General features: G+C 44.3%; 1 protein-coding gene across 1 annotated transcript in view; it reads left to right on the forward strand.

The window, feature by feature from the left end:
* The first annotated feature begins 420 nt into the window (after positions 1–420).
* DNAH9 (dynein axonemal heavy chain 9) overlaps positions 421–12,666 on the forward strand; it is a 310,542-nt gene continuing 298,296 nt past the window's right edge. Inside the window, exon 1 of the mRNA XM_082440696.1 lies at positions 421–11,307. Coding sequence (XP_082296822.1) covers positions 10,891–11,307 — 417 coding nt within the window. The 5' untranslated portion in view covers positions 421–10,890. The remainder of the gene's footprint in view (positions 11,308–12,666) is intronic.

Genomic DNA, 12,666 nt, shown 5'->3' on the forward strand with positions numbered 1-12,666 from the left:
CAGGGCAACACAGTGGTCCCTTGAGGATTCTGAGTCACTTTCTGATTATTAAAAAAAATATTGAATAATCCACATCATTAATGTTTTAAAAACTATGTAGGCTAATAACCATCTTTCATCTAGCACTGTGATTATTCTGCCTATATTATGCTTTAAAAAAATCAGAATCGTGTAGGTATAAAATGTGTAGCTAAAACAGTAAGTAAATAATAGCAACAAATCAATTATGTTATCACTAAGTGGTGGGACTCTATTTGATTTAGAGTTATTTCTCTATATTTCTTTAAATTGTTGATAATTTCTAGTTTTCTATAATGAGCATATATTACTTTTATATTCAGAGCACAGCCCACATAGGCAATGTTATAAATATCATAAGCTCATTTTACATATAAATGTATCTATGTGTGTATCTGTGTGTGTGTGTGTGTGTGTGTGTGTGTGTGTGTGTGTAGCAAAATGACTGGAAGAAAGTCACCCTTAATTATTAACAGTGGTAGTGAGTCTAAGTAATTTTTAAATTTCCTTTTACCTTTATGCGTTTTCCCAATTTTCTATAATGAACATGCATTCCTTTCATAGTAGAAAAAATAAAATTTATTCTTTTAAATTTTAAAAGAAGTGGGGCTGGAGAGGACTCACTTGGAACAAAGAAGCTGCACATTCCTGAAAACAAAGCAGCAAATATTACCATCCTCCAGCAGAACCTCCTCTATAAAGGTGCCCCTTTACTCATACAGGGGTTGGCTTAAATGTGGTAGATTCAAGTACCAATGGGAAGAGTTCTACTGGGCATACACCTTAAGGGGCAGAGTCAGCCATCATCTGCTGTGACCTTTGCCCCCTTTTTCCTTCTTTCCCTGGACCGTGCTTTGATGGCTCTCCGATAGGCAGAGTGCATTAGTCCCACTTGTAATTGGGGAATTGGTAAATCGGGGGTTGCGACAGGGGCCCGGTAGGCAGAGTGAGTGGCAGCTGTTCCCCTTGGAAAGGACACACCCTCTCTGGTCTTCCTAGTCCCCCCTCACTCCCTGTTTTATCCCTTCTAAGACAATCACTACTGCCTTTGAGAAGACACAATTTCTAGGCTATCTTTAATGTTAGCCTAATATAGATGTGTTAGATCCATTAGGAGGTAGTGAGGATTATGAAATCAGAGAGCACAAGCCCATCTAAAGGGGACTACACCTCTCACCTCCAGCCAATCACAACAATGGCCATTCTCTAATATGTTAAAGGATGAAAATACACTGATTTTTAAATATGGCAATTCATTTAAAATGAAAACACTCTCTGGGCCAATGAGTTCTGGCTAAACACAACATGTCTGTGAACCACAGTTTGGTTGGTCAACTAAAAATACAGAAGCTCCAAGTCAAATAGTCAGAGCTGGGGTTCCTTACTCTCATACATCCATAGCAGCTCTTAACCACTGATACTGAGTATTAGGGATGGAACCTGAATTCTGACAAATAGTCTTGGCACCAATAAGCAAGTAATGCCTTGAACCAGGGCATTTTAAGAACCCACAGGATCATGGACACGAACTCCTGGATATAAACATCTCCCTTGGAAACTGAAAATTGGGGATGTAATCCCTCTTCCTGGTAGATCAGGGGATGTAGGTTTTTATAGTAAAAGGTGTGGGCTACATAAGGGGTTATTGAACACTATGAGCAGAGAGCAATCTATATAAACAAAGTTTACTGACAAAGTTTACTTCCTAGAGCTGGCCTTGAAATATAACTTTGCTTATTTCCATGATGCCCTTCTCACAGGCCAGTAAAGCTTCCAAAGATTCTGAGCTGGACTGGTCTTTGTTCTCACCGTGTAGCTCTGAGAGCCCTGGGAAGCTGTATCACCAAGAGAAAGTCAGTGTAGCAGTAAATTGAAATCATGTCAAAATTCAGCAGAAAGAGGAAGATGAAATACCAAATCCCAAGCATCTAAATCTCTCCCTCCAACTGTTACTTCTTACCACAAAATCTCAGAGAGAAATACATGCAACAAGAGGAGAGCAAAGAAGCATTTATGATTGTCTAGGGCCATGGAGAATTTTAGTGGACTCAGCTGGAACTCACGGAAGACTCCGTTTTCTCGAGTTAAGAGTTAGAGGCAGAATAAGAAAGAGGGGGAGATTCTTCTTAAGTCTAGGGCAGAGTTGGTTTAATGAGAATGCCCAGGTCTTACGAGACCTAGGTGACTCCATTTGAAGGTATGCCCCCGGTCAGTTTACAGTAACCACTGGGGAGAAAGATCTCAAAGGACTTCAGGCCAAATGGAGGATAAAGATGGCCTCTCATTCTTTTAGAAAAGAACAGCTCCAGCCTCTTCTTGTTTATCTAACCCAGTGAGTGACCATGACTCACAAGTGTGTAGGTTGGGCATTGGGGGTGGAGGGAAGATAGGAGAGTGCTGTGTAGACAGCCAAGGTGAAACTGAGTTGCTTGGCCCCTCTCCCCTGGGAGAAATCCCTGCCCTTGCGATTTCTCTGGATGTGTGAAGAAAGGGAGACCCTGGGGTTCACTTTGGACCGGGGCCAAAAGGGAATTTGGTCAGTCCAGACCAAAGGTCCTCCTCTTTGGATTTAGGATGGGCATAGAGGATGAGAGTTAGTCTAGGAAGTTTCTGTGAGGGTCCATTCCCTCGGAGACCAGATATTCTCCTGTCTTCCTGTTAACTTCAGAACTCAACTCAAGCCTTTGGTCCTGACGTGGGCACTGGTGTCCTTTCCTTGGGAGGAGAGCAATCCAGTGTGAGAGAATCCCCATGGGTTCTGTCTACACCCTCGTGGGCTGCCTTACCTGGCCTGCCAGATCGCTTCTGACCCCCATGAGGACCAGTGAGGTGAGAGCAGTTCACCCCTCACAACTATTGTGATTGTCTCTTCGATTTTGCTTTCAGAATCTGATGAAACAGGTCAAGCCCACACAGTGAAGATTAGGTTTACCCACCAGGCCAACCATCATCCTCCCTTCTGTTTCTCTACAGACATTCAGCTTAGCTCTAACTCCAAATAAGCTCCTCAGATAGGGCTGCACAATATGTACCAGAAAACAATCTGGCCCAAATAAAGAAGCATCTTCAATTCAGAATGCTCGAATTTGTTGCCACCCTGTGAGGTTTCACATGATGAACCTTGTTCCCCTTAAAAGAGACAAAATCTTCCTGCTTTCATATTTGCCAGGGTGCTTGTTTCCATATTTCCCAGGCACACTCATTTCTAACCCCTTGGAAAGGTCCTCTTGGTGGACTCTGTCTGTTATACCCTAGAAGTAACTTGGCCCATCTGGCTCTGCATCTCCTGTTAGGAGGAGGGTTGTCACCCAGAGTAAGAGAGTAGAAAAGAACTGAGATCCTCCTCTTCCCTGGAGGCAAACGAGAAAAATCAGGATAGTTATCTTTGCATATGAGAGCAAATAACAGTGAGATAAAGAATCAAGGATCTTTTCTCTTCTCCTTAATTCCAGGTACCATGAAGTACAGACTTCATCTTGGAATCCCAACTCTTTCCCAGCCCCCTCCTCATCCTACACCCACCTACATGACCAGCTCAGTGGTGAACAGAATTTTCCAGATGTTTGATAATACATGTCCTACTTCATCCCATCATGCAGTCACGACTGAATATATATTTAGAAATTTTTGTAATCCCATCCCACCAGAAGGGTCAGCACCCCAGGCCTCTTAGATGTATGATTTCCTCTGAAATCAAGAGGACCATATCCGAGAACTAAAGTGAATGCCAAGCCCCAAGAATTCCTGCAATCACAAAAAAAGAAAAGAGCTGAGAAGGTGTGTTTCTGCAGCTTTCCTTGTTCTGCCCACCCGTTTCCTGGGGTGGAAAATGTACAGTTACGCTCTATAGGTTATTATAATTAAGTGGTGTGCGGAATTCGTTTTTTTTAAAAATAGCCTCATCGACTCTTCCGGCGTATTTTTGTAAGACAAGTCCATGTGAAAAGCAAGTGAGGCTGGTTATTGTTTAGCATGTTTAATTAAGTATTTCTTTCACCCTTCTGGGAATTAAATATTGAATAGTGAATAAACACAGGGAAATGTGCCCATGTTAATTTCTGGTTCGCAGCCTTGATTCAAAAGCAGGGTGAAAAGCAAGGGCTGAGTCTGTGATCTGGAGTCTTTATATAACAAACAAAGCGATTGAAGGGTCACCCCTCTCGTGTCCTATAGGAATTGTTCCAGGAAGAATCCCTTTCGTGTTTTCTCTCCTCAAGTGTCTCCCTGATGGATTCCTTCCCTGTTACCAGTTTACATCTTCATCTCGAAGAAATGTTTCTTTCCCTGCCAGTTGCATCAGTTGTGACTCATATGTAAGAGGGAGAGAAAGCACAACTCAAACTGGCTGCCTGGGGAGAGCATGTCTTTGCTCACATCAATGAAGAGCCCAGTGTAGGGGCTGCAGCTCAAGCAGTGTCATCAGCAACTGCTTTCTCTTCTCCATTTCTTGCTCCATTTTCAGATGACCCTTCTCCTCATGGTGCCAAGGTGGCCCCATTAGCCCTGCCCTACATCCTCCTAGGTTCAAGTCCAAGAGAAACTAGAATAGCATTAATTACCCCAACAGTCAAACCAAAGCCTTGGGTCTGACTCTGCTGTTCTGATGGGATCACATGTCCATCATCAGATCGTTGACTGCTGATGGGGAATGGAACAATCCGATTAGCTTAGGCCAAGTCACACGCTTCAGCCCGAGAGCTGGGAACAGAGCCCTACTCGAAGTACCTGGGCTGGGGGTGGGGGGGTGGGTAGGAGGGTAGAAGGTGGTTCAGGGGGTGGGGGTAGTTCCCCAAAGAAAAAGTGGTGAACCAGAAGAAGGGTGAACGGATGCCGGGGGGCGGAAAACACAAACAAATAGATAAACAAAACCGATGTCCGTTAAATCACCTTTCTGCTGGGGGAGCTGTTGTTTTTCTAAATCTAAAAGCTAAAATGGCCTCATGATATCTTATTCCAAATTGTTTGTTATCCATCTGGCACCACTGTCCTTTACAAGGCAGGAAACTACATTTGTCAAAATCTCCTTCACTGCATGTTTCTTTCTTAGAGTTTGCCTTGGAATGGAATTCACATGAGATCTGGAAGAGGGGGGGGTGAGAGGGATGCCGTTACACTTGGGTACAGCTGCCAGATTTCACAAATAAAAATACAAGATACCCAGGTGAATTTCAGATAAATAATTTTGGGGTGTAAGTATGTCTTATTTCCCCATGCAGCCTTATATGCACCATTTGGGACATACTGATACTAAAAGCTTATTCATTATTTATCTGAAATTCAAATTTAACCAGCATCCTGTGTTTTGTCCGGCAATCTTATTTATCCTGGAGGACATGGTTGCCAGGCTTGGTGCCTTTGCTGACCTCCTTTTTGTGGTTCTGCAGACATATGCTTTTGGAGATCTCTCCATGGGCTCCTGCTTTGCAGGTTCTGACACATGAGTGCTATGGCTTCTTACACGTTGCCATGAACTGATCTACCCCTATATCCAGGCAGCAGAAGAAAACAGCATTTTGCCATTTCTAGGTAACTCAGTCACTTCTGATGTCTGTGTAGTCTTCAGGTTTCTTTCCTTTTACTCTTCTCCAGAGGGTTGGAAGTTCCTGAGGGCCTATATATCTTCCAGTCATCAGGAGAGGGTGGACGTCTGTCCTTTGTACCATACACTGTCATCCACCAAGGCCTTTAGGCAATACAGGTACCTATTCTGTTTTCTTCCTCAGCCTGACCTCACAACTGGCCCTCTAAGCATTTCTGTTCTCCTCCTCCCAACCATTCTACAAGGATCATGGAAACAGTCAGTTCCTATCCCTGAACCTGCTAGGTCAAGGCAGCATTGAAAGGCTGCCCTCTAGCTACTCTCCTTCAATCCTGCCCTCATCCACTGCTGCTCTAACTCCAGGCACCAGGTTGGATAAGGGCTTCTCCATGTGTGTGCAGTTTCCCATGTCTTCCCTGGGGAGCCAGGCTCAAGTGTCCCTTCTCCTGGACACCCAAGTATGTCTGTAGTAGCTGTCACGTCATCCCCTACCCTGAACTCTCCTAAAAGGGTCAAGAATTCTACAGTCATAGCCAAGTGGTCCTCTACTTTGCCTCCCCAACCTCCTCTTCCCCATCCTAGAAAGAGTTCTTATTCTTACTTTTAAGGAAATCTGCTTATCAGATCGCCAAGCCCTCTGATCCATCTACAGCTTAGCAATTACATTCTAACCTCTTCATCCTCCAGACTCTGCCCTGTATATTCAAAGCCAAGCTCTTGGAATTAAACCAAACAAGCAACACAACATAAACCTTTCCTCCCTCTTAAGTGCTTGGCCCTTACAAGAAAAGAAAAGAAATAGCTTGGTTTTCACCGCTATTATCTCTGGTCTGTATTTAAAAACTATTGAGAAATTCAATGGACTGTTTCAGGCTGTAGCCACACTCCCAAGGCATTACATGTCAATAACCCACCAAGTAAAGAGCCACAGGGCAACATCCAAACATATAGGAATGGAAAACCTCAATTAGTATTTCAAAGTGCATCCCCTACTTGTAATTGTTAGCACACTCAGTCGGTTTACATTACCAGAAAACCAGACCAGAGTGTGCAAATGGAAAATAAGTAACAGTCAAAGATTCCATAGAACAATCTGTCCTGCTGTGAAGAAACACGTCATTATGAGAACCAAATGGGCTCTCATAATTTCAAGCAAAAATCAATTTAATGGGACGTTACCTATATCCTAAAACATTTTTTTAAATCACAAAAATAAAAAGGGAGAAAAAAATTCCTTAAACAATCATGTGGTTTCAAAATGTTACCTATAAAGGAACAAAAATCAAGCTCGCTTCACACTTCTCTCCAACACCGCATTTCAGAAAACAGTGGAACAGTTTTTACAGACCTTTGAGAAGAACACAGGTATTATCCTAAAATGTTATATCTCCCTAGCTCTGGGCTGGAGATATGGGTTTGAGGGCCATTAGTATAAAGGAAAGAATTGCTGCCTTGGATGGGTGAGTTCATCCAAGGAGAGATTTTAAAGTGAGAGGACCAGAAGCTCTGAGAGATGCCCAAGCAACACTTATGTGGAAAGGATGGGCAAAAAGGGAGTAGTCGGAGAATGAGAGGAAGTGCCCGAGAGGAGGACGCTTGTCATGGAAGCTAAGAGACTAGTGAATCTGGAATCTCCTGGGTTGAACAGAGCCAAGAAGTAAAGTAAGATAGGGCTGATAAGAAAGAAGTTACCAGTAACAGACCTAATATAAAATTTGTAAAATTGGTCAATCACCATTTTAAAGATATTTGATGTGTAATTTTAGAAATCTAATGAATTATTAGCATTTATTCCCAGTAACTGAAATGAACTCCCCACAACGCTCAAGAGTATAAGAAATGACACATCCTTTTTTTTTTTATAATTGTGAAGTATATCATACATACAAAGAAGTACAGAATATATATGTACACTTCAAGAGGAATGATAAAATGAAAATGCATAAGCCAGGTTAAGAAATAAAACATTACCAGGGGCTCCCGTGTGCCCCTCACCATCCCATGCCTCTTTGTCCCCAACAAGAAGGGATCAAAATCTGAATTTCGTGATAATCACCCACTTACTCTTCTCTAGATGACTACATATGTATATCTGCCTGAAAAAAATATTCTTTGTTTCATTTGGTTTGCAACTTCTACTAAATGTACTCTAATGTACTCATCTGTAACTTGCCTTTTTTGTACAACATTATGCTTTTGAGATTCATCCTGTTGATGCATGCAACTATAGTCCTTTCATTTTCACTGCTGTATAGTATTGTATTCTATGAATAGTATATACCGTAATTTATTTATCCATCCTATCACGGATGAACACTTGGTTTGTTTCCCATAATTTTGCTATTATGCACAATGTAACAATCAATATTCTTACATGTATCTCTGGGATGGAGCCCCAAGTAGCCTGGACTCTCCTTCTACACATGTATCCAGTATATCTGCCCATGAGTGTCTGACATCTTCACTTAGGGCATTCAAGGTGGCTGAGAGGAGACCATTCTAACAATGCATGAATGTTCTTTGAATTAAAAGTTCATCATTATTTTCAAATATTTGATACAGAAAGGTTGATTTAGATTCAATATCCATTAGCAGCATCACAAGAAATCTCAACATACCATTTGTCAAGGAAGAAAAGAAGAGCTGTTAAGATTCTGTAAATATAATGTCAACTGTTCACTTTTGAATAATTGTAAAAGGCTTTAAATTTTGCACTACTTGCTTGTGTGAACACATCTTGTCAATGATGACTATCCAGAATTTAAAGAGATCATAATTTAAAAGTGTTGAACAGGAATTATGCCTAGTCATTTCAAGCAAAAAATCTGATATACAAAGTGCAATGCTCATGGAAGCAAGTTCAAGTTCCTAATTTAAAAAATGGCAATTATTTCATCTGAACAATTACACAAATTTAATATCTTCCTTAACACCTTTTGCAGTAGCCAGACTCTCAGAGAGCCCCCAAGGATTCTTCTTCCCTGGCATTCACATCCTGGTGTAGTTCTCTTTCACAATGAATAAGGTGAACGACTGTAACTAATGGGATTTTTGCAGAAATGACAGTGTGACCTCCAAGGCTAGGTCATAAGAGACATTGGGGCTTGTCTTGCTCTCAGATCACCTGGTCTAGGGGAAGGCAGCCAGGGTGTTATGAAGACATTCAAGCACCCAATGGAGAGCTCCACGTGCTGAGAAACTGAAGCCTCCTGCTGACAGTCAGCACTGACTTGCCAGCCACGTTAATGAGCTACCTTGGAAGTGGTTCCTCCAACCCCAGTCGAGCTTTCAGATGATGTAGCCCCTGATAACATCTTGTCTGAAACATTATGAGACATCATGAGACAGAACCAACCAGCTAAACTGCTCCCATCTTCCTGATCCACTATAAACTATGTGAGATAATAAATGTCCATTGCTATTTTAAGCTGCTAACTTTTGGGGTAACTTGTTACACAGCAACAGATAACTAATACACTTGTAACTTTTATTTTTCATACCATAATTACACAATAGAAAGACAACGTCAGTTGTTTTCAATAAGTCCCATATAGATGCCCCCCAAATCTCTTTCTAAAATGGAGATTAAGGTGTGGTGTTGGAGAAAAAAAGCAAAAGCTGACATTGCCAGTGTCCAGTAGTCTTCACTCTCAGACACTTTCAAGTCATCTCCACAGGCCCCCGTGTTTCTATGTTGGGGCAAAGGGGCAAAGAGGATGAAGGGCAAATAGGTCATGGTGGGGGTGGCAGAAACTTTATTTGAAGAGTTTACAGGAACTTAATGGCCCTGAATTCACTCTATACACAAAATATGAGTAGGATTGACACATCTGGAATCCCCAAGCACTAAAATGATAAGGATGCCTTCCTATATGCAAAATAAAAACTCTGCAAAACTAGGATATGTGTAAGAAGCCCCCAACATTTCTATTTTTCCCTGATGCTTTTTTTAAATGTCAACTATCAAATCCATCTTAAAAATTGTTTTCGTGCCCCGGCTTTGTCCTTTTACTCATAGTTGGTCTGCCTACTGTTTAATCCAGCACTGACAAAACACTCTCTACAAACATAAAGATTCATGTTGTAAGGTGGTCACTCTTCATCACAGCACCTCCTGTGCCCCAGTTATTATTAAATCAATCATTTTACCTTCCAGCTACTGGCTTTTCCTGAGGGGCTCTTATTAGCTAAGCTGCCTTTAATAAGTGCTTATTCTGTTAATATTCCTTTGAAGCCCATTCTAAATGTTCTTTTTACCCAGAAACTCTGCAGTCTCTGACTGGTGACTAAAATCAGGGTGGTAGGGCAGAGAGGAGCTCATTTCAGAACTGCAGCCCTCCTGCTGCCCGAATTGTCCCTTTCCTTGTCCCATTCTCACCTTACATGCATGCAAAGGGCCAAGCTATTTATATCCTGAGCATGGAGAAGGACCCAGCAGGTGACAAATGCTAATTTCTGAGGTCAGGAAAGGTGCTTCACATTATCCCTTTTTGAAGACAAGATACAGACAAAGGGCAGGATAGGGAGGCTCTGAACATCCTACATATTGAATAGTGCTTTGCTGCATTTAAGAACTCATTGCTGCCATACTCATGGAAATCAGTGATCTAATAGCTTTAGCCCCCATTTTTCAGATTAAGCACACACTCAAGGCATGGACAAAGCAGGCCAGTAAAACTATTTTATTTTCTTATAATTGATATTAAAATTATGAAGCTAAGCTGTCTAATATGACAGCTACTAGCCACATGTGACTATTTAATTTTAAATTAATTAAAATGAAAATGAAAAATCCAGTTCCCTAGTAGCACAGCACATTCTAAACGCTCAGTAGCCACATAAGCACTGTTATAAAATATTTCAGTTATCATGGAAAAGAAATAAAAATTTGATTGATTTCCCTTACATCTATATTGTGATTTGACATTGTTTTTAACTTTGAATGACACATTTCGGGAGTAGGTGGGAGAACCATACTACTGTCAGTGTCTGGACACCTCTAAAGAATTTAATGTGACCTTAGCCAGCGCGCTCCTTAGCAGCATTTATATCCTTGATCTCCCCTCCACGCGCCTCATCCATAGGCATGGGCCCGGACAGTCACCCACGAGCACCTCTAATCCACGAGTTCAGACGCGAAACCTGAGCCTCGGCTGGTTTCCTAGCAAAAGCGACGCGACCCCACCCCTTACCACCCCGCCGTGCCTCTCCTACCTTATTGGACCGGAGTGGGCGGGAACAGGAGTCAAGTGTCCAATAGGAGGTGAGCGGAAGAGGGAATCCTGGTCGCGTCCCGGTCGCCCGGGAAACCTCTGCAGGCAGGTTCGCGCGCGATGCCGACAGCCGAGGAGCTTCCCGCGCTGGCTGAGGAGAACGCGGACTGGGAGCCCGGCGCCGACCCGCGGCTGCGACTCCTGGGGGCCTACGTGGCCCGGAGCCTGCGGCCGGCTGCGGGCGCCTGGGAGCGCTGCGCGGGCTCGGCCGAGGCGAGGCAACTGCTGCACGCCTTCCTGGGCCGCGGGGCCGCGGAGGGGCCGCGGCCGCTGCTGGTGGTGCGGCCCGGGCCCGGGGGCCTGGCTGTGCGCGCGGGGCTGGACGCGGGACCCGAGGCCGGCGCGCCTCGTGCTAAGGGGCTTTTTTGCCTGCGCACCAGGCCCGAGCCGCCAGGGCCCGACAGCCTCCGCGGAGCAGTGCTGTGCGGGGACCTGCCCGCCACGCCGCTGGAGCATCTGACCGCGCTCTTCTCCGAGGTGAGGGTGGGTCTGTGGCCCCGCGCTGGCTGCGGCTGGGAGGGGGAGGGGAGGAAGAGGCGGGGCCGGCGGGGCGGGGCTATGGGAGAGGAGACTGGAGCTGAGCTCCAGGAGTTACGAATAAAGTGGAATGGGCCGGGGGGCCGCTTGCTTCATTCCTGGTCTGCGTTCAGGCCAAAGTCAAGGCGAGGCTAAATTCTGAAGAGGGCCTGGGTCCTGACCTCTTTTTGAGGCGCCATTTCTGAATCCCCCCTGTAAGCTGGCATTGCAAAAGCCCGGGAGTGGTGGACCCAGGGTCATTTCCTATGGGTCAGTGAGGTGAAGGAGGTGAAGGGCTCTCTCCACGCTCTTTACTTCTGGAGAAGAGTTAAAAAGGAGAGGTGGCTTGGTTTTGATTTTCGTGTCCTTCATGAACCAGAGGTCACCCCTGTGCCCAGGTAAGAAGTTGAGGCATCCAGTTGGAAATGTCCAGCAGGCGTTTGGAGGGGCCGGTCTGCAGCGCAGGAAGGAAGGTCTCCCCGGATGAGGATTATGGAGCGCTTTGGTGGCACCACAGCAGAAGCCTCCGGAGTGCAGGGGTGCCTGGGAGAGATTCTTGGGACACTTAGACCTTTCTGGAATAGGAGTGAACGTCCCTGGAACTTGGGTGTGTGTGCTCCTGGAGGCTTGATGCCCTGCTGCGTGATGTTTCCTGTCACAGGTGCCGTGGGGAACACCAGAGAAATAAAGACAAGATCCCACCTGTGAAATTCACCATATATATATATATAGCATCTTCAAAGCTAGTGTGACGGAGGTGGAGACAGACCTTACCTAAAGTTGGCCCCAGTGCTAGCCCTGGGTCCTGGAGGCTTCCTGCTGCATCAGGTGTTAAGCCTTCGGTTGCTTCATGAGGAAGCTATGGGGAGGGGGAGTTCCAGAGAAGGGTCTGGGGTGACAGAGGAGCTCTAGGGGACCCAGGGAAGCTAGGTTTCTCAGTAGATATGCAAGTATTTCAGTATTTTAATAACCGAATGGCTTTACTGCTGTGTGTTGTCTGAACACCATCCCTGCAGGAATCCAAGCTTGGATCAAATTCCCTCATGAACGGTGATGATAGGAGGAAGTGCTTGAAAACAAACTTATGGTGACCAACGGGGAAAGGGGGGGAGGGATAAATTGGGAGATTGGGATTCACAGATACACCCCACTCTATATAAAATAGATAACCAACAGGGACCTACTGTGTAGCACAGGGAACTCTACTCAATATCTTGTAATAACCTATAATGGAGAAGAATCTAAGAAAGACTATATACATAACTGAATCACTTTGCTGTACACCTGAAATTAACACACTGTAAATCAACTATATCTTAA

The sequence above is a fragment of the Balaenoptera physalus genome (genome assembly GCF_965194825.1).
Source record: "Balaenoptera physalus genome assembly, chromosome: 20".
Taxonomy (NCBI): domain Eukaryota; kingdom Metazoa; phylum Chordata; class Mammalia; order Artiodactyla; family Balaenopteridae; genus Balaenoptera; species Balaenoptera physalus.